Below are 23,300 nucleotides of genomic sequence, written 5' to 3' on the forward strand. Positions count from 1 at the left end.
AATCTTTGGACCTAATATAAGCTCCCTGCAACAAGAGCCACCACTCTGCTCTGTTCTTAAGTTTTTTAAGATGGAACTGCTTCTCTTTTCTGTAACATTTTATCTATATCCTTGCTGTGCCCCTCCCTCTACAAAAATAAATTCATGACCACATTTTTGCACGCACCGCATCCCCAAAGGAGTGGCGAGTAAAAGATTTCAATTAAGCTCTGAAGAAGTCTGTAAAACATTCAGTTTTGAAATCCTTGTTATGAGATGGGGAGAATGTATTCATTACTGAATGAAATAACAGCATGTGTGAGAAACGGGTCACTTGTGACAATCCATTTTATTTCAAAGCAAAACTGACTCATAGCATTGTTTTGTAGTCATATTCTTGCATTTTGCTTCTGCCTCCTTTTGTCAGCCCCCTCTCCCAAAACCAAAAAGAACAATTAGCTGCAGTAAGTCACATCACTGACTATTATTTCACCTGAAATCAATGTCACTATGGCCAGATAGGTCAAGCATTCTTGAGAAATACAAGTTTACAAAAAACATTTCTAAGATAATAATGAGGAAATGGTATCTCTAGTGAATTGGTGCAATTTTTGTGTTTAGTAATATTTAAAAACTTGCCTCATCAGAAACATTTTCAGAACAGCAGCTAAATAATTTAGAGAATCTCTGGATAAATCATAGTTCTGCCTCACTAGCTGGAGAGTGACTAGAATCAACTGAAACTAACAGTAAACATCTGTAACAAACAAAACAAACAATAAAAACTGCACTAGTAGCAAATACAACTCTATTCTCTCTTCATTCCTTATCTGAGTTTACATTCTGGGGATACCTGCTGTCTATTTGATGTCTACCCAAAAACTAAGAGAATCACAACTGCATTCAGATAAAACTTACTTCAGATTTCTATTTTAAATAACAGCAAAACAAACATACAGAAATGTAACTGCAGCATACAATTATAAATATGAATAAAACTCTACATTTGGAATAGAAATTAACACCAGAGATCAGATATTAGCAGAGATGTATTTCACACTGGCTCCCAGATACTCCCTATTATCTTGGTTTCTGAAGACTAGAACATCAGCAATTTTCATTCAATGCTGAAATGACAATATTCTTAAAAAAACATAGAATATTAGGTGGGCACTCTGTTAAGAATTATCTGTTAGCTATCGTTAAGGCATGGATGATGTCAAAGTGGCATCAGAAAAAAAAGAAGTGGCATCAGAAAAAGTGGTCTTTGCAAGGGGAGGGGGAAGGCTTGAAGTTTTTATTTTACTGAGTACACATGATGCATCCCCGTGCATTTGTGCTTTCACAAACACCTGCAGACTTTCCAACTGCACATTCAGCTTGAGATGATGAAGATTCTGGAGATGGGAGGGAGTTTGCCTGTTAGACATGGTTAACCCCCACAATGAACCAAAAGACTAAAGTAGATGCTAAGTGTACTGTGCTGCCTCCAATGAGTTTGAACTGATAGGCTTGATTTGAATTAGTAGAATGCCATTTGAATTGCAGCATACAAAAAGTAATAGTTTCTCTGATATTTGAATGAATTAGCACTGAAGAATTAAGGAAGCAGCTACAAATTTTTTTATCATTAACTTCAACAGATACAGGTCATAAACTAAATATGAGGGAGGACATATTTGGTCAACGTGGCTTTTGTCCTCTGTGTTAAATGCAAACTATAACTAACCAGTATAATGGTTGCTCTGGGCTGCATCAGTCAATTATCACTTAAGCTCTCAGTCATGACTACTGCAACTTAGTCAATTATTATTTTAGCTCTCGTTTCCCCACTTCAACCCCCAAACCAACAAATTACTAGTGAATGTTAAAGGGTTTTCTTTTTTTATTTTTAACATATAATAGACCTTGTTTACAAGATCTTAATATGTAAATCAGTCTAAGATTTGAAGGAAGCATGGATTTTAAATTCACACATGGCTGTAATAGTAATCATGCTACCTACTGCATAATACAGCCCAAAAGCACTGAGCAAATTACTGCAAATATTCTGTTAGTTGAAGACCAATTATGTATCTTCAAGTGACAGAGATACTGTCTCATTTCAAGGGAGGGTTTCCTACTAATCTTTGTCATTTAAGAAGTAGTGTATTATATCCAATTCAAGACAGCTTTCCCTTCTAGACAGAGGATTATATCTTTCTTTTGTATGACAGACTAAGTCCACAGAAATCAGCAGTTTCCTCCTCACAGAAGTACTAGGTGTGATCAAGTCATGTCTCAGACATCTCTCATAATGCAGTGAGTGTAAGTCTCACTGTCTGAAAGATCTCTTATGAGAAAATTTTCAACTTCTTCTGATATCTCAGCACTCTCCAAAACATGAACAAAATTACTGATAAAACAATAATCCATGATTATTTCATCACTCACACATAAAGATGACTTTTTTTCAGTCTTCTTTCAACTGATTTCAAGTTAACTCTGTTTTACACTTAACTTACCATATAATCAATGACCACCAGAAAAGGCCCACATTTTCTTTCTGAAGATGTTCAAATAAGCTTTTTGGCAAGAGTATAGTCAAAGCTTGTTTTCTATGTAAGCCAAAAATTATCTTCACAACCAAACCAAATTAACAGGTTAATAAAAGCAGGTCAATAAAAATGAATAACAAAGGGACTGAAGAAGAGATTCCACCTTTGCAGCTGGCAAAAAAACTCTGTCTTATGAGCCATGCAATGACTGATGATGACTATCATAAGCTACAAAGTCTAACATATCGCCACTGCCCTACATCACCATGAAGGCAGACTGCCGAGTTAAAAAAGAAACAAGATAGTGCTAACAAGCTATCATACTGGAGCAAGTATATCACAAAGGAACTGAACTTTGGTTTACATAGTCTTAAAGATAATTCCTTAGCAATTTCACTTGCTTTTCATTCTTAAACTCTTCCTTGTTCTACACACCTTAATAACTCTCATCGAAACCAGTAACAGAATTGTCACCAGTAAGTTTCTAATGCTGAAATATGATTGTAAATATACAGTCCCAAGAGAAACTAGGATTGTAATTTAAAATCACCTTAAATGGCTGCAAATGCCTCTTCTGCTCAAGTACAACACTTAAAAGCAATCATTACTGTTCTTTTAACAAAGATCTCAAAAATGGTACCACTTTTCAAGAAGAATTGAGAGCCTGGGTTCCTTTTTCAAGTCTCCTAGCCATACACTCTCTCCATTAGTTCTGCTGTTGCTTGCTTGTTCTCTCTGGCCTCTTTAATTTTACCTGTTTTTGCCAGGCAGTTCTTTAGGTAGAACAAAGATCCATTCTGCCTAGCAGAGCACACAGCCTGTGGCTAGGAGACTTTTCTGGATAGTCTAAATACACTTTTGGGGCTAAAGGACTTATTTTATACTTCATATATAAACTTCCTGATGAGTGTAATTACACAAATGAGTTACAATATCCTAGCTTTCAAAAAATTAAAATGGAAACCTACTGCAGTACACTCTGATGAAGTCACTGCTCCCTTTTTGTTAAGTATAGCATGATGGCACTGAACTAGTACAGTCTTTCACAGTTTTGGTGCCTTCTCCCCTTCAATTCCCATGTGTAGCCATTCAAGCAAAAGCCAACAGGACACTCCCACAGTGTACAGACACCTAAGTAAACTGCAGACTGAAAAGTCGGAAACACATTAAGAACTACATTCTGTTTGCTCTTCAGATCACCTTTTCTTTTCACTTAGATATTTCCTTATTCCTGTTTCAGGTGCTAGTGCATATGTTCTGGATTTCATCCACAAAAAACACTCTTGGCACATCTGTCTCAGATGAATAGTTCTTGCCCTTTGAAAATTACTCCATGAAACGTCAAGCAATAATTTGAGATCTCAGTCCTACCCAAGTCAGGACTGCATCAACAAGGGGTAACACCCTGTCAATAAGGGTGTATTTGTGCAGCACATTTACTGCAGTAACATCACAGAATATGCTGAGTTGGAAAGGACATGCAAGGATCATCAAGTCCAGCTCAGTGTTTATAGGCTTGTTGCCAAGACAGACTGTAAGCTTTGTATATAAGACCAAAAAGTTTGGCTAATATTTCATTACATCAGGCACCATGTTTATCTGTAACCAGGCAATTACCTACTCAATCCTACTACTATAAAGTATAACTGCAAGGTGTACATCTGGAGTCACTTACCTGAACTATTTTAACAGCATTCTGGAATTTACTGAGCAGAATACTCATTAATCATATTTGTGATCTGAGCATGAAGCAAAGACAAGCAACCCTCCAAAGATTATTTATGTACAGCATAAGGAAAAAACCAAAATTTATATAAACAGCTAAGCCATCCAATATGACAAACACGGTAGAACTTCAATTTCAACTAGATTTCAAATTAAATGTAAAATTAGTGTTTATTGATCATATAATTGTAGAAAATTCCACAAATGTATCTAACTAAAAGTAAATCATGTCATTTTGTATACTCTAATTAGTCACTGACTACATTATTTTTAGTCTGGATTTCCTAACATTGGTATTAACTTCTTGTGCAGCAAATTTTAGCAGTAAAATTATTTGGGAGATAATGAAAAGAACTATATAAATAATAACAAACACCCAAACAGCTACATTAAAATGTCTATGATCCTGCATTCTCAGGATAATTCTTACTCTCTAAATGCTTGAGAGCATTTAGGGTAAGTCCAGTCATTCATATTCTTTTGCCAGTTTCTGTCACACAGAAGATAAAACCTAGAACTGTAAGTCAATAGCATTATAAGATAAAATTGAAAAAAACCCTGTATTTAATGAATAATAACATAGTTAAAATAATTTTGAATTAAATATTAAACAAAACTCATGTATGTTTATTTTAAGAAAACTAGTAAGGATGATACATTTCCTCTAGAATGAACTTTGATCTTATTGTCAACAGAACACTATTAATTTTTGTTACCTCTTTGCTTACTTTGCGAAAATATTCTTGCCTTCAAAAGCCACACCAATTCAAAGCCTTCCATAATTAACTCTAAGTTACCTTATGTCATCACTCATTTTTTATCTCATTTTGAGATATATCATCTTCAATAACTAAGTACAGAATTATTACCATAAAATCACACATCATCTTGAAAGATCTTTTCAAACTTACTTTATTTGTAATGCTCTGAACTCCCTATACATTTAAACACTAAAACATTAATTTCTAAGTGAGAATTTGGGGATTTATAAAATGCTGCTGCCTCTTCCCTTGTTCTTTTTTTTCATCATGTCACTTTCTACATTTACAATATAGAATGTATTAAAGCGCACAGCATTCTTATCTACTGATTTAAAGGGAACTGCTTTTGTAACTGCACCATATACATAAAGAACTTCATGCAATGCTCATAAAAGAGATGATCAGGTAAACTGCTGTCAAAGATCTTGCCTTGGCTCTCAGTGAAACTGAGGAATAATTTTGTAGATCATATCCAGCTAGTCCTTGAACTGTGACTCCACTGTGAATTTTTAAGAAGGAAAAATTATATTACTTCATATAGAACAACATTTTTTTCTGGGATTGATCTATTTTCATTGATTTAAAAAAAATTCAAGGCAAGCTGATTTGAATCAGGGCTCTAATTCTGAGGAATATTTTCTTATTATGAAATTAATCAATACTAATATTATAGTGTTGTTATATACAGAACTTCAAGTTACACTACTCAGAGATCCTACCAAGCAAAGCTTGTTATCTCTGAAAGCACATGTGAATAGAGGACTTTGCAAGTGGCTCACAACAGTATCTGATCACTGTCTCCCCCTTGACTAGAATTATAGTCTTGCATATTATATACTCCAGCTCAAAAGAATATGTGTTATAGGGGGAGTCTGGTTCTATTATCATTTCAAATATACCCTCGGCAAGTCTGCATAGGACACAAAGCTGAGTGGTGCAGATGACACAACAGGACTGGATGGCATCCAGAAGGACCTGGACAAACTTGAGAGGTAGGCTCACAAGAACCTCATGAACTTCAGCAAGTCAAGGCACTGGGTCAGGGCAACCACAGATATGAGTCGAGACCGGAAGATGAACTGACAGCAGACTGAGATAAACTGCAGGGAAGGACTTGGGTGTTCTCATGGATGAAAAGCCGGACACGACCCTGAAATGTGCACTTGCAGCCCCAAAGGCCAACCACATCCTGAGCAGCATGGCCAGCAGGTTGAGGAAGGGGATTCCACCCCTCTACACTGCTCTGGTGAAACCCCACCTGGAATGCTGCATTCCAGCCCTGGGGATGGTCCTTAGACCCATTAGAGCAGGTCTAGATGAGGGCCATGAAAATGATGAGGAAACTGAAGCATCTCTCGATGAAAACAGACCGAGATAGTTTGGATTGCTTGGCATGGATAAGACAATGCTCTGGGAAGACCTTCCAGTACCTACAGGGGGCTTCTAAAACAGGAGAGCAACTTGTCACAAGGGCAGATAGTGATGGGACAAGGGAAAGGGAATGAGGGAAGATTTAGATTAGGATGTTAGGAAGAAATTCTATACTCACAGGGAGGTGAAGAACTGGAACAGGTTGCCCAGAGAAATTCTGAATGCCTCATTCCTGGCAGTGCTTAAAACTACACTGAATGGGAGCCCGAGCAATCTGATCTAGGAATACCAGGGTGGTATTCCTGCCCATGGCAGAGGCGTTGGAACAAGATCAGATTTAAGGTCTCTTCCAACCCAAGCCTATGTCTCCATGACTGCTGCATCAGAACATGGGAAAATTGAAAGAGACTCTCCCTTTCTTTTACTCTTGGTTTACAACACAGATCATGCAGAGGATGACGTAAAGTTTTTACGTAATTCCAGGAACAAATAATGGAAAAAGAAAGGACTGCTGTGCTTCCCATTTATTTTCCCAAATTTTTTTTCTTTTTAGAAAGGGATGTAAGAGAACAAATAAATAAAATAAAGCCCCAACACCACTACCTAAGATTTAAAAGAAGTGCTCTCTACATAAAGGTCTCTCATGCTTTCAAGTAATTTTAAAAATAGCTGCCTATTATAGCAAAATTTCTATATTTGCAGATGCTATATCTCTAAACAGGGTAGAAAGGATATGAAAATATTATTAGAAATTTCAGATATAACTTGTTTTCCCAGTTACAAAAAAGACCTAGCACTTCAAGTGCTTTTAAAAAGGCAAAACAAAGTAGCTTTTTGCAGAATTAAACTCTTTTTAAAAACATTTGGGGTAATTCTGGTCACATTTCCAGTAAAGAAAAAAAATCTATTTTAAAGACAGCATAATCAAATACTTTACTTTATCTGCATGAAACAGGTAAACACTTGAGCACATAGAGGCTGCTACATACACTTCAAGCTGTGTGACATAAGTGAACAATAATTGAGCCTGGCTTTGCTTACCAGCTACAGCAGTTACATGAAAAAATTCAGCATTTTGATCTTTATTTAATTTTAAATCACATAAGCATGCAATATACTAAAAATGGTTTTATCCAAGCTCCAAAATATTACGTCAATTGGGATTAAAACCCACAAGTAGTTAAACAACAAAGATTTCCTTTGTTAAAATGAAGCCAATACTACTCTGTGGTCACTGACCCTTCATTTCCTCACTAAGTAATTCTCCTGTGTTATCGGAAACCCATGGAAGTTGTTTGCAGCTGTACCCATTTCCCATTTCACTTCAGTCTCCAAATCAGACAGACCAACAGACAGACACACACACACACACTCGATTAAAGGTTACTGTGTAAAATGCACAGGATACAGTTATGTTTTGAAATGGGCGATTAATCAAAGCTTCTGCTGAATTCCCCAGCTAATATCCTTATCTAAATGGACTATCTCCTACACCATAGGATTACTAATTTCCTCAAAGGTATGTCCATAATATTCTCCTAATAAATACCAAACTGCTTCATACATAACTCAATATAGCTTTACAACACTCCCAAGTAATTAGGTCACACAATTACTTTTATTTTACACCTGCAAAACCTAAGCATGGGAAAATTAACAACTCGAAATTTATTCTGGCATTCTCCTGTCCATGTTGTCAACCCAAGACTAGTTTTTAGACGCATGCATCACTTTCATACCCAGCTTCATTAAAAGCATAGAAAGCTATACTTTTGTGATCAGCATTTCTGCCAATCTGAACCAAAATTGTTATATGGCACAGTACCTCTCTTCCTCATTTGCTATTATTGCTTTAAATTTCTGAGGTAAGGCATGACTTCTCAAGAAAGTGTTTTTTGAGACCCAGCCCTGATTCCCTCCCCAAGCCAAATCTGGTTGGCACAACAAATATAACTAAGTCCTGGGGAAGTGGAAAGAAGCATACCAATTGGTCAAAAGATCAGAAATTATTTCTAGCCTGAATATATGTGCAAGGTATTATACAATGTATGTATATTATACATATATTACAAAGATTATAAGGGCACTATACAGATACCTGGTTAGGATTCAATTTTCTTGCTCAGTAATACTAGGGAGAGCTGGAACTCCTTTCTCTAAGCGAATGCAGATTTTGTCATTCTAGCACGCATGCTGCATTTATAATGCAATATAACTTTCTTTCAGGCACCTTAACTCAGCAATCTTTGAGATATTCATCATACAGAGCCTGTAACACTCAGCAGCAGCCATATTTAAAAAACATGGCATAGCAAAACTATTTCATCCATATGGAAACTGATGCAGAGTTCAGGGAATTCAGTGAGCTTTTTTTGTTTACAGAGAATTCAGTCTAGTGTCTCTAGTTCTATAGCAACTTAGGAAATTCTTCCTAGCTCTTCAATTTCCATGTTTTACATATGACTTGCTGAGTTATTGCTAGTCATTTAAAAGTTAATACCTTTCTTCTAATTTCACATGACGTTTGCCATCCCACAATTTAAAAAGTAAAGCTAGAAAAAAATATGAAATGGGAAACTATTCCCATTTCCCATAGGAAAAGAATTTGGTTGACAATGTCATTCTGGGGAACTGTCAGCAAACATTTTAAACTGGGGAGCTCGTTTGCAAACCACCCTTACAATTCTTACTAGGTGCAACAGAAAGCTCATATTTCATGTATGTCCTACCCTCCTCAGACAGAAAGAAATTACATGGTTTATCAAACCTTTTAGTAAAAAAAAAAAGGTTTTAGTAAAATGAATACAATAACTCTTTTGAAGAGAAATTAACAGATCAGTTTCTAAATATACAATTTCTAAATAAAAATATATTAGAAATTATAAAATCATAATTCACTGACTCATAAATGTACACTTATATGCAATGGTCATCAGCTACTACCTGCAGCTGACATACCAATTGTCTGTTCCACTTTCTCTAAGAAAGCAATCATGCTATCAAGTGTCATCCTTCCAACACTTCTCAAAAGCAAAAAAGCAAATTAAGATATTTTAAGCATAGGCATGAAGATGAGGAAAAATATAAATTTTTCTACTCAACAGGACTGTGTTCATGTAAAATAGAAACAGTGAGTAGTTTATTCCAAGCATTAAAATAATCAATTGTATTTTGTAAATACAGACATGCAGCTTACATCTACGATATGTGAAACTTTTTAGTTCTACAAGTACCTAAATAGCTCGCAAGCAAATAAACCACACCTGCAAGAAACAGAAATAGTACTAAAGCACTATTATACATACCATATGTATTACATGTGCTTATAAAAGCATTGTATATGTATTTTAAGCTCCAAGGCACAAATCTCAGAACTTGTTTACTGCCATTTAATCCTCTGCTGTGCATGAGTGTTCCTAAATGTGCAAATCTTTTCTGAGCCTCAGTGCAATGGCTCTAGTGTTAAGGGCTGAGATTAACCACAGAGTCCCAGGATGTGTGTTCAGAACAGCCACCAAATCATGCAACTTCACTCTTTCCACCTAAATGTATTAACATGAGTTGCAACTCTTCCACTTCGTCAATTACTTCTGTATTTAATTACAGGCTATGCTGCAAGAAGTTAAGCAGATATAAAGTAGTTACCATAATTTGCAGGTTTGTCTACAGTTGTGTTGAGATTTAGCATGAAAGTTGTGGCATTCTGTTCCACAACTCTCTGTTCTCATTCTTTCTGGCAAATAATATTATGATAACTATTTTTATTCTACCTGGACAGCTCATATGTACTGCACTTTCTTTCATTGCACGGAAACTCCAAAGGTAAATAAAATGCTATTTCATTTGCTTTCATGAAAGACCAAGTATATGTGAAAAGATTACAAAATGTCTTGTGATGTATCGTGTTGTATATCTTGTTCCAAGAAGTGAAACAGCATGCAAAGAAAAACTTAGCAGTGTTTCCTTAAGTTATTTTATAATAATTTGAAATATAAAATACATTTCTAAGTGTCAGTGAAGATTTACTGAAGGGAGTACTTGGAAACAGTTTTCAGTAAGAAGCATCAGATACTATTTAAACAAGTAGCATTTCTGATAAACTAATCAGTCAATCAAAATAGTTCTTGTCAAGAAAAGAAATCTCTTCTTTTTGTGAATAAGGAACTATATCCACGTCAGTCAGTTTCTAAAAATTCAGGATTATTGCATTAAGACACAGACATCTCATTCTGGAGTCCACAAAGTTCTAGAAATGCATTGGCTACATCAGGAGAACAGAATGCAGTGTTTCACTTGATACAGTGTTACATGTAGGTTGTTTCTATTTATAATCTGTATTACTACTACGTGTGAGAATTCCAGCCATGGGCCACAATACCATAGCATTAAATTTTATAAAGAGAAAGGAAACAATGGATCCTTGACCAGGAGAAGAGATAATAACACATTACCTCCCCTAAGCTGTATTTTTAACAGTCATCAGATATTTCAAGAATCCCAACACTAGCTTTTAGTTAACTTGAACTGAATGGCATTACAGTCCTCAACTCACCTTTGGGGATGCACAACAGCAGATATTTAACTCATACTGTCATTTTCAATGTTTCAACAGGATACAGTTAAAAAGACTTGATTAATATTCCAGCCCCATCTCCCCTGTGGCTGGAAGGGAAACTTGGGGCCCTGGGGAAGGTTTCTCTTCCTTGGACAAATACCTTACAGTGCGGTAACTTCACAGGGTACAACAAGGATATATACACACATAAGCAAACAAGACAAGACTTGATCTCTCCAATTCTAGTCAAATGTACTCTTCAGCTGAGCCCTCTTTTAACTGATTGGGGAAGATAAAACACACTGTGTTATAACTAGAATAATAACCATTGTCTTTTAAAGTGTTTTTTCAACTCCTTAACATGTCAATTCTACTGAAAACACTTTCACACCAAATAAGATCTATTCAGATTAAATATATTCAATATCTGATAGACAGAAGAGAGACTTGAGAACTTATGAACTTGATAACCTCAGTCAAAACTCAACCCCTGTGTTAGTGCCCACTGCAGACTAACAGTTTCAAACTGGTCATGTACAGGATAGGCAGTATGGCCCATTAGAGCACATGAAATGGGAAGACAATATATATGAGTCAGCTTTTTAATATCCATTGAATTATCTGAGTGCACTCTAGGAACAAGTTTCCCTTCTCTGCTCTGCCCACCTTTTCCCTTTCACTATGTTTAAAATGCCTGTCCAGAAGCATGTCTATCTAGCATTACAATTTTAACAGTAACAGACACCAGAGAAGGGTGGTATGAATGTCACATGATAGGTGAATACCTAAGCCTGGGCCTTTAATTATATTGAGGGGAAAAAAATAATTTTCTTCTGCTGAATGTAAATCAGAGGGAGATTCTTTTATTCCCAGAGCTTGTGTTCTGAAATATAATGATTTAATTATTTCCAGTTGCCCTTTTGCTTTTTATTCTTTAACACCAAACGGAGGACTGTGGATTGCACTGCTAACTTCTAGTGTATGCACGCTACAAAGGCAGGTAAGAAGCTCTCTTGACAGAAAATCTTTATTCCTTTTCTATTAAGTGCTCCTTATCACTTCACCATCTAGCGTGCTGAGCTCTCTCTCAAGGTCCCTTTGTAACCTAAATGAGATCACAGTAAGCTACTAACATAGAAAACTGCAAACTCTGTCTGAAGACAAGTCACAACCTCCCAATGCCCTAATTCTACCCATTAAATAGGAATAAAGATATTTCTTTATGTCAAACTTCAGCAAGGAAGGTACAGTAGTGTCTTTTTTCAAAACAGTTTGGAAAACACCACCTGATGATACAGGGGGGTGAAAGGGAAGGAAAAGAACAGAAGAAAGAGGAAGAGAAAATGACCTGCAGGAATATTTAAGGAAACAATAACCAAAAACAACTGGCTAATTATAGAGTAATGATGAAATGAATAGAGGTAGAATTTATGTTCCTTTGCAATTTGAATTCTACAGTCATGCGCTTTTTTCCACCCAACTCATAGGCAATTTTACTCTCATTTTATCAGCATTATATTGAGAGACAACTAAAAACATCAAAGTGGCAGGCTAAAGAACTTTTTCAAAATCAGAAAGGGCAAGGAAGTAGATAAAAAAGCAGATTTTTCTTCATTTGCATCGTGTAAAATGAGAAAAAAGAGGCAGAGTAGACTAAATAGAAATAAAGCATACCAACACTTTCTGCATTCACTTTAGAAGACTGTGGTTGAATTTTTCTTGCTTTACTTTTCAGGCTCCCTTTTCTCTAAAACCAACATTTTGTAAATATAGTGTTTGGATGAAGGCTTTAACTATACTAAATATCTTCCGTTGCTATAGCTATTTCACATGTCCCTCTTGGCAGTGTTTTCACAGATGCAGCACATGCTGACAAAGAAGTTATTGGCAGAAATAACCCAAATAACATATCTGTGTTTGCACTCAGAGCTTTGCTGACACGGCAATTGCAATTGATAAAGCACACAAGTATTTTATACCCTGAGCTGAAATAACTACAAAACAAAATGAAGGCCACAGCCTTCAAAATGTTGGGGTTTTTTTTTTCAGTCCATTTTTGTTCTTTTAAGTCCCCTGAAACTGCTTCCATGAATGGGCAAGAGCTAAATTAATAAAACTTCTAGTGCTCCCTTGTACTTACTGGGTTTGTAATAGATTAAAGTCGCTCACTACACATTTGCAGGACTTCTAATCTAAAACTCTCTGATTTGTGAGAAAGAAAACCTGGCTGAGTGAATCAGAAGCACCTCTTACAATTTTTGCTGTGAAATAATACCTAAAGACAATGTTTAAAAAGCTAAGCTGGGCACAACCTTGCAAAAAACCCCCAAGCTCTTCTCTAGGCTTAAACTGTGGGAAAAACATCCAGTATGTGTATTATTTTCTCCACATTCAGAAAGAAGGGATGGTAAGCAACCCTTAAAATGTTTTCAAAATTACTGGGTAGCTTCACTTAATACTGATTATTGTGCCTCCCATCTGTCTGTCCTACACATCTTTCAGTACCTACAATTCAGTTACTAGGTCACCTGATTATTATGTTTGCACTCCCCTGTTAAAACCTCTGTGGTTTTTTCTGAAGCTTTCCAAATAACCAATGAACTTGGACTCTTTATTTTCATTGCATAAAAACCACAGCTGAAAATAATCCTCCAGATTATGCATTTCTAGCAGCAGCAATAGTTAATTACAAAGAAAGTATCTTCTGACTGTGGGACAGGTGAGTCTGCAGGTAGTAAATGGCTTATTTTACTTAGACTAACATGACACCCTCCCCACCACCACTAAAAACTAATTTTTAAAAAGGCCTGACAAAAAAAAACTCACCAAAACTATGAAGACAACTAAAAACTATTTGGATGGAACAAAACTAAAATATGGCTTTTTACTGTATACTGACTGCACTATAAAAATGCATGGACATTGACCAATCTACAGTGGAGCTACTCAGAAGTAAGCCTTCACAAAATATGCCTGATGTGGATGTCAAGTACTTTAAACCAAGTGCACCACTCTCACATCCTTTTCTACATGTTTGTATAACTTACTAATATTGACACAGCCCAAGATCCCAGCTTAACTCCAGCTATTGTGAAAGCATGTTTTCAACATTAAACCAAAGATTTTGATTTCACCTGGTTTATGCACTTATGCAAACACATTAATTTATTAATACTTAAAATAAAACACTGTATTGTACTTACCAGTTTTGGGATTTATTGAGAAGAATCCCTGTGGATTTCCACTTGTAATCTTGTAGGTTAGTTTTTCGCTTGAGCTCGAATCTGGATCAAATGCCTCAATCTGAATGACAGACACATCTTTAGGTGAGTTTTCCATGACCTCTGGGTAATAAACTGGTTCTGTGGTCTGAGGAGCATTATCATTAACATCCCCCACTTCAATGTAGATTTCAATGAAAGATGATAAGGGCACAACGCCTTGGTCTGTTGCATAAACAGTGAGCCAGTAATGCGAAGTAGTCTCACGATCCAGGTGATCTGCAGTCTCAATAATGCCTGTTTAATAGGAAGAAAGATAAATAGAAAATGCTCATTAAGTATGCAGAAATATGTAAAAATACAGTAAGCAACAAGTTTAAGCAAATTAATAAATCAAAATGAATACAAGTTCAAAATAACCAACATTGATTCCACGGTGTGTGCTAATACACACACACACACACATTAAGGCCAATCTGAAGCCACAAAAAATAAAATTACTGTAAGTTTCTAGCAATTGTGCACTACATATTAAAACAATATATTACTTGATTTCCTTTCCAACATCTTTTGAAATACAACAGACCAGTTAGCACTATTTATAAAATCGGTTTTGCCTGAAAGATTAAATCAAATATGCAATTCACAACCTTTTGGGACTTGAATGACTCTCTTTACTCATTATAGTAAATTTTATACCATATTCAACTACCTGGTTTAGATGCCAAACTCTTGACCTCTCTACTATTATTCGTATAAATGAGCAACTACTTAAATGTGAAACATTTTTATCTCTGTGCCCAAATGAATTATTTGACTGAACTTGCTTTATGTGCTGATTTATGTTCACACAGATATTTCACAGAAAAGAAAGCAAAAGTTATACCAAAGCTAAGCTTTGCCACTAGAACTAAACAATGGTTGCCATTACTCTAGAAATGGAAGGCAGCAAAAGTAGGGGCAAAAATCTGCTCAATCTTACAAACATAAAATGAATTATCAAACAAGAAACTACTATACAATTCACAAACTTAATAAAAAGCTGTCTGCTGAGCCTACAGGAGATTGTCTAAGCCAGAACTGACTAAAGAATTTACACCGCATGAAGAAATAACTATTTTTACAAACAGCTTACTCTACAAGTACAGCCATATTATGCAGGTGTCAAAAGGCTATGTGGAATGCTGTAACCCATAAGATGGGGGATGAATATTAAATAGAGTCATGGAGCCATGGCAGAATAAAACTTCACACATTCCTTTTCCTGATCCAATCACTCCTACAGGGTGTCTGGTTTGAGATATTTTCTTAAGAGAACTTAAAACCAACCTGATACATCTCAGGATGAAGAACAGATTAACCCTTGCAACCATTTCAGTGGAAATTCTGAAGGGCTTTGTCATGGCTCTTACTATTTGTTACATACTCACACACCAGGACTAGTCGGAACTGGAGCTAAGATGAGTCAACCTATCACCATGACAGACAGTTTTGGGCTCTGGATAAAGCCACATAATGTGAGTGTGCACGAAGTGGCACTTCTACTGAGCTCATTTACTTCACACAGATACATATATCTCTATATATTTACATATACATCAGTCACAGGATCTCAATAAAATTATGCCACTGTTTTCACAGGAGTTGTTCAGGAAAGAAATAAACTTCAAGTATTGTGTGCTTCACACACTACAGACACTTTTTTTGATACATTATACTGACTGAGCAAAGTATTAAGGAATTACTTATTTATTCATTACTTTCTTTGCCTTGTGAGAAGCTGGTCTGACCACGGCAGGTTAAAATTTTAAGATGTCAATAAGATCGCTTCAGAAGGGCTGGAGGGGATTGAAACTGATGCTTAGACCTGCAAACTCCCACATATAGCATTTCAAGCAACACAGCATTTCAGAACTACCACCAGATGTCAGTGTGGAAACTGGTTTAATACAGTGTCAAAGGCTACAGAACTGGGGTAAAAAGCAGGGGCACTATAGTTTCAAAATAGGCATGCATTACATGCAGTCTATGAAAGTTTTCCTAAAAGTAAACTACTGGTTTTATAATTTCCTTTTTTATTTTTCTGAAACAACATCATCAACAACTAAGTTCAGGTGTTAATTAATACTGATATTTCACATTTCCGGTCTCTCTGCCTCAGTATTTATATTTTGTTTGATGGTAGTTTTACTATTACAACAAAAAAGTAATACCATCCAGTAGTTACTGGATTTGTGCACTGGTTTCCTGAATAGCTTCTACATAAATTTGCTCTTAATAATGGACACAGCCTTGAGGACTCAGTTACCCAGATTCTACTTTGTAACTCATGGCACACTTTGTGCACGACTCTACCTCAGACAGGAGACTTGCTTGAGAGTATTCAAATTTGGTACTCACTGTGGCCTCACTTCAAAATCTAAATGCTGGATGTAGCATACAAGCACTTAAGCCTTCATCTCCTACCAAAGAGAAGACTGGATTGTATTAACTCCCTTCTATCAAGGGTTCCAGCAATGCTGCTTTATTACTTGTGATTCGTGCTGAAAGGAACAACTGTTTTCATTTTACACATCCCACTTTCTAAACAGTAGCTGCATCAGAACTGGCATATTAATTTAAACATAGCCTTGACTGATTCTAAAGAAAGATTAAAAGAGACTCTTGTGGAAATGAAGCTCACTTCCTGCAATATGCTCACCCAACATCTACAAATTTTACCTCCCTAGTTATCAAAGCCCTCCTCAAGTAAAAGGATGACTGAACCTGTTTTGCTTTTGTAGTGTATTAGTTCTCAAACATCCATTCCCTTAAGTCACATCCATCACATGGGATAAAGAGGAAAAAAAAGTACCACACACAAAAAAAGTATCTCAAAAAGAAATATGTGGAAAAAATTGCAGTATGATTTAGTGCACATCGGCAACTTTGTCTTTTGGTTGATTTTTAATTTCAAATTAGATCTTCATATATAACGTTACTTCTGTATATTTTACATAGACTTTGCAGAGTGTTCAAAAAAAGGCTCAGAATCTGTCTAATGACCTGACCACTGGCTGCATCATGTAACAATGGTTCCCCAATACGATAGCTCTGGCTTTCAGAATGTGCCAATTTCCTACAGTGCCAATCACACTCTAAGCATGCATTAGTCAGAGTAACAGGGAATTTCATTGGTTTTCCATTTTTTCTCATGTTTCTCACTAAACTGATACTGAATTTGAGAGTGCATTTTTTTTCTTTATGTGGCCTTTACAATTCCAATCTGAAATAGAAAGCATCCAGGAAAACAATTTTATGATCAGTCACCTGTGCAAAACCATCTACCTAACTGTTTAACACTAATCAACAGGTTAACTCCTGAATTAATTTTTCTTTTTTTTTTAAAGGTACAAAGGACAGTTTAAAATAGATGCAATAGACAGTCATGAAAATGCAAATTGGGAAATGTGTATTTGTGGATGTCCTACCCCTGGAAGTGTTCAAGGACAGCTTGGATGGGTCTTGGAACAACCTGGTCTAGTGAAAGTTGTCTCTGCCCATGAGTACAGAGTTGGAACTAAATGAACTTTAAGGTTCTTTCCAGCTCAAACCATTCTACAATTCCATGATTACTAGAGACAGTCATCGCAGGTAAGTGGATTGATTATTTCGACAAAATCAAAAATGAAGACTCAAAATAACATTCCTGCATCGTAAAGGCTACAAAAAAGGGAACAGGAAGATACAGAACAAAAATTTCCCTTCAGCTTCCACGTATTGAGAGCTGTGGGCGAAAGGCCACCACACCTAGCTCTGCTCATTGCTCAAACCTGCAGGCAATATAGCAAGGGAAGGGATGACTGGTCTATTAATATGACTCAGCTATCTTCCTGAGGTTTGAACCCAGCAATAAAATGGTACAGATATACTTATCCAGCACACATCCAGGGGTGGGAGCAGGTTCAGACAATCAAAACTTAAATTTCTTCTGGTTCTATATCAGCTTTTATATCACAAAGTAAAACCAAAACTAAACACACATACAAAGTACTTCAGTTTTTTCTCGGCCCCCTCAATAATCTGATGTTACATCAGTAATTAGAAAACACCATCCTATTGTCATTACTCTAATTGAAATTGCTCCTGCTTCTGAAAGTTTAACAATAAATCTTTCCTGATTTTGCCTATGAGAACACTAATAGTTTCATTTTTAATTTCTATTGAACAATAATGAGTAAATTGCATGAAAACTTCAGTAGCCTACTATACGTTCTAAGGAACAGAAGCTCAAAAAAAAATTGATTACTTCTGTTAACATTTATAACCATCATTCTCCTACCAAACCACAGGTCTAGAACCAGTCCTTTAGAACCATTGGTCCTTGTCTTACTTTTCTGCTTTTGCAAATGCTGACTACAGTAGACTGTTTTGCATATTAGGGCAGCATAAGACTGCATGCTGCCTGAAAGCCAGCACTCAGCACTTGTGGAGTTTATAAATTCACTGGTTTCTAGTTCCAGTGGTTCTCAGGGTATCAGAGAAAAAACTGATGAGGACTCCTATAGCTAACAGAAATAATAAAACAATCTAACAAGAGTTAATTTGTTTTAATCTTGCAAAAATCTAGATCCATTAAGCATCAGTAAGATGTTGATCATATCATCGGTTTTAACAGCATGTTTTGGCTCCTAGAAAAAAATTCTCCTTTTCTCTTAGACTGGTAAAAGGCACATTTAAGAAATACACCTTAAGTACCTCTACTGTATCGTCAATGCTGTAAAAGCTCCATCTCTGCTCTAACTCTTCTCCCATTCATAGAATATCTTTAATCAGCAGATTTCCCATCTCTCCTCTATGCTAAGGTAGTTGGCTAATTTTGACTTTTACAAACCATTTGCTTTTTATGTAGCAAGACAAGCTGAGAAATCTACTAACAAATCTTTCACGTGTATGGTAATCCCAAAGACTTGCAAACATTGTTATTCAAAACATAAAGTGAAGTAAGGATTTAAAAAGCATTTTTTTCACTTGACTGTCTGTGCAATCTTGAAACCTTTCAGGTGGTCAGGATAAAAAGAAATTTAAATTCAGTCACTAACCACCAGAGGGGAGCACAAAAGAGCTCTGATTAAATGTTTCTCAGTCATTTGCAAGAGGACATCAGAACTGATTTTACCATATTCATATGTCTGAAATTTTAGACTAGATATTGTTCCCACTTGATGCAGTCGGACTTTTCTATCAATTTCATTAAAGGAAGGCAAAAGTCCTAAGTGACTACTGTAGAATATAATTTTGACAGAATTTAAGGTGCAGGAATATGATGGTATATCAATACAGCAACTGAGGAAAAAGTCAAAAGAGTAACCCCACTGTCAACAAGAACCAACACTTCCCCCACTTTAAATCCCACAACACAACAAAAATGAGCATAAAATACACCTCGAATCTGACACTCTTACATATGCCAATTTTATCTAATTAACAAGTGCTCACACTATAATACTCCCAATTCCCAGGGATGATCCTCCTTAAGTGTGCTTATCCATAAGAACTCTAATTAACAATATTAATGATTCCATAATGGAAATCAAAACCTGCAATCATTTCTCAGCAAAGCATGAAAATGCAGTTTAGCAGAATTTGCCCCTGGAATGACATTTGAAACAAACTAAGAAATCCCTGGCCTGGAACATGATGCTTGAAATCTGATTACAAACTCAATTAATCTAAGTTCTAATAAGTTGGGTAAATCAAAAAGCTTCTTCAGCTGCTTTAAAAGCCATTCAGAGGGCTAGGGGGAAAGCAGTATTTTACAAATTGCACGAACAAAAGTTTTGATCAAATATGACCTTCAGCAAATAACCAATTCAAATCTAAGTTTCAAAAGCCAGTGGATTAAGCCTGTTATAAACACGGAGACATGCTGTCCTCAATGGCACTAGGCTGCCAGCACACCAACCCAGACTGCAACTGTCCTGAATTCTAAACAAACAGCAAGTCACTGCAGGGTAAACTACCTCTAAGGCCTGCACACTCTTTTAAACTGGAGATAAAATTGCTCAGCACACACTGCAGTTTACTATGTGAATCTCTGCTATCTCAAGATAGGCAACACAGATATTTTCCAGAAGTTACTATGTGAACAAGGACCCAAAGGACCCCAGCTCCCAGAAGTTTACTTGCCAGTTTTTCTGGGAAAATTTCTGCATTATATTTTGTGAAACTTTGCTTAAGTTGTTAAAACAAAGAAAAAGGTTGTTAGTGGTTTGGCTACCTTCCTAAGTCAAGTCTTATTTAATCAAATACTATCATACTTTGGCTTCTAAAGTTATACAATTCAAAACAGACAGTTTTGAGGTTGTTACTAAAACCTCCACAATTGCATGGCTAGAATAGGCCAGAAAAACAAAGACATTTTACAAAGCTGGGATTTTCAACTTTTGATTTTTTGTGCAGCTCATTTTATGTGAAATAGCATCTATTCTAACCAATAACTTTGCTAATGACAGTGCAGTTCTTCAAACATATCCAGATCAAACACAGATGAACACAAATTACTTCCTGTTCATCTCTTCTTATATGCTCTATTTTTCCTATTTTTTTTTCTTACATTATTACCTATCATGATGTGATTAGCATTTTCCTGAGCTGTATAAATACAGAGGCTATAGCAGAGAAGAAAGTATTAAAAAACAAAAAAACCCCAAAACCAAACAGTTCCCCACTCCTCAAAAATTGGCACCCACAAGATACCAGGAAAGAGCATATGACACAGGGAAAGATACAGTGCTTGTCTGCTTCTCAGCAGACCCCAGAGGCCTTAAAGAGGAACACATCCACTCTTTTACTCTCCTTTTCCCCTTGAGTAACTTCCAGAGGCACAGTCAGACCAGGAGAGTTGGCAAGCGCAACCCTGTGTGCTCCTGTGTGTTATACACAGGGGTTTTTCACTTGTTTTTTCCCCTCCACTTTATGATCCCCATCAGAAATGCTAAGAAGGAGGAAGGTGACTTGGAAAAAGGAGTGCATTCATTAATAGTTATTGTATCTACCCATGCAAGATGAAATTGACTACAGCAGAGTATAGTGCACTATTTACAAGTACTACACCCATCTGTAATATTAATTGTGGCCAATGTCATAGCTCAGATTCTTTCCACTTTTACAGCCATTTAAAAAAACCCCTCTATCTGTGTTTCTGTTAACTTCTCAACTTCCTTCTGATAACTTCTGAAGCTTCTGGTCATGACTGTAATCTGACATTGGGAAATGCCTTGAAGCAGCAGTCACAACCCTACATACCATAAAATGTTTTATAATTTGAAGGTTTTGAAACATGTAACCTATTGAACTCTGAAGAAAAAAAATATTCTTTCCCCAAGGCCACTGTGCTACTGTAACTCAGGCTTCTATCAAGCACCAGTGTGGAAGAGACAACTAAACCTTAAGCCCACCTTAAGCCCACCAAAACAGCAGCCAATGCTAATGTCAACAAAATGTAATAGCATTTGATCACTCAAGTGTAATAAAAAACCACTTAGCAAAACCAAAACAAAGACGGCACAATATCACATCAGCCCTATTTTTACACAAACCAACTATCCTTAAGCACTGAAAATTTTACATATGCCCTGCCACAAAGACAATAAACATCATCTGAAAAGCCCAAAATCTCCATCCTGGTAAGTCCATGAAACAATCTCCTTCTAAAGAAGGAATGGCATGAGATTCCTCTTGCAAAAGTGAAATGTCAGCTCATCCACTCTATAAACACAGCAGAATACCAAGAGAGGCACAGCACTCTAGCTCCTGAAATATTAAAGACTTGTGGCAGGCACTGTGAACTTTTTAAAAGTATATACAATCTCTTCTTTTAAGAAAAGTATTATTTTCGACAAATAAGCTGAGCTGGAAAAGTTCCTTACTTTTATTGTGCATGCACTTTGAACAGGAAGCATTACATGATTACGCCTCTATGGAACAAGGTGCAAAAGCCACCCAGAGAAATAGGATTTGCTTTTCACCTACATAGCAATTTCAAGCTTATCACTGACAATGTAAGCTACTCATATCAGACTTCTGGCATCTGAAGATTCACACAGACTAAACTGTACTGTTTCAGAATATAAATAATCCTTTCTTGCAGCTCTGAAGGAGAGCAAAAAGTTGTAGCAACTATTGCTTGCCTTTGAATAACACATGAACAAGCGATGTTCACTACTTTTCACTTGCCTCTTCTCCAGAAGCAGTAATTAGGCAAAGACAGAAAGACTGTAACCTGGCAACAAACCATCGATACTGTGTTTCCCATACCTCAAAGTGAGGTGACTTGTCTGCCAACATGTCTGAGGAATATCAATGTGCAAAACTAATGATTCAGTCTAGTTTGAAATAGTTCACTTTTCGACCACTCAAGAAATTTTTCTGGTTTGCCTAAGCTGAAATGCAAATAAACACAATTCTGATTTATTTTTCAAATAATTTGGTGCTTTACCTTTTACATGCATCCTGGTTAATTGCATTTTAATGTTACGGGGGGAAAAAAAAACCAGAAAACCAACCAACTTCTCACGTACCCCAAGATAATACTGTCTAGCATACAATATAAACAATAAAATCAATACAAATGTTTGTTCTAAAACTTAATGCTTGTCACACTTATTTTACAGATTTTACACATTTGTTTCTTTAAATATTCAATAAGTTACTATACAGTGGTCTTTTAGATGTATATAACATTTCCTCTTTATCATAAATAAATTTCTTCTTTATAAGAAAGGCAATGAAAAAACCTAAACTTCACCATTTCAGCTCCAGAGAACGCACTGAAAAATTTCTCTTAGGAAAACCTACAAAAAAAAAGTACTTAAAAGAAGCTGAAAGCATCATATTGTAACTACAAGTCTTTTGTCAGCATGTATAAGTGCAGATTCCAGAAAATGTAATTAAATTTTGTTTATAGCTCTTTGACATAGAAAGCTATACACATTTCAGGTTGTGTTTTGTGTACTACCAGCTGAGAAATCATGCTTAGCTATGATTGCTAAATGGAAAGCAACTCCTGTTGCTGTTTCAAGGACAAATTACTCATTTTTTAACCAATCATGGTCTGGAAACTTTCAAATAAAATTGCAATCAATATCAGTAAGTTGATGGAACTGCAGCA

At 36.1% G+C, this 23,300-nt stretch overlaps 1 protein-coding gene across 9 annotated transcripts in view; it reads right to left on the reverse strand.

Annotated features, from left to right (window-relative positions):
- The window catches only part of FAT1 (FAT atypical cadherin 1), a 104,926-nt gene that overhangs the window by 53,071 nt on the left and 28,555 nt on the right, over positions 1 to 23,300 (reverse strand). For all 9 annotated transcript variants that reach the window (XR_010361262.1, XM_064417976.1, XM_064417973.1 and 6 more), the window contains exon 3: positions 14,132 to 14,446. Coding sequence is in view for 8 of the 9 variants with exons in the window: in XM_064417976.1 (XP_064274046.1) it covers positions 14,132 to 14,446 (315 nt within the window). In the remaining variant the exon portion in view is untranslated. The remainder of the gene's footprint in view (positions 1 to 14,131; positions 14,447 to 23,300) is intronic.

This window comes from Passer domesticus, chromosome 4, assembly GCF_036417665.1.
Source record: "Passer domesticus isolate bPasDom1 chromosome 4, bPasDom1.hap1, whole genome shotgun sequence".
Lineage (NCBI taxonomy): Eukaryota > Metazoa > Chordata > Aves > Passeriformes > Passeridae > Passer > Passer domesticus.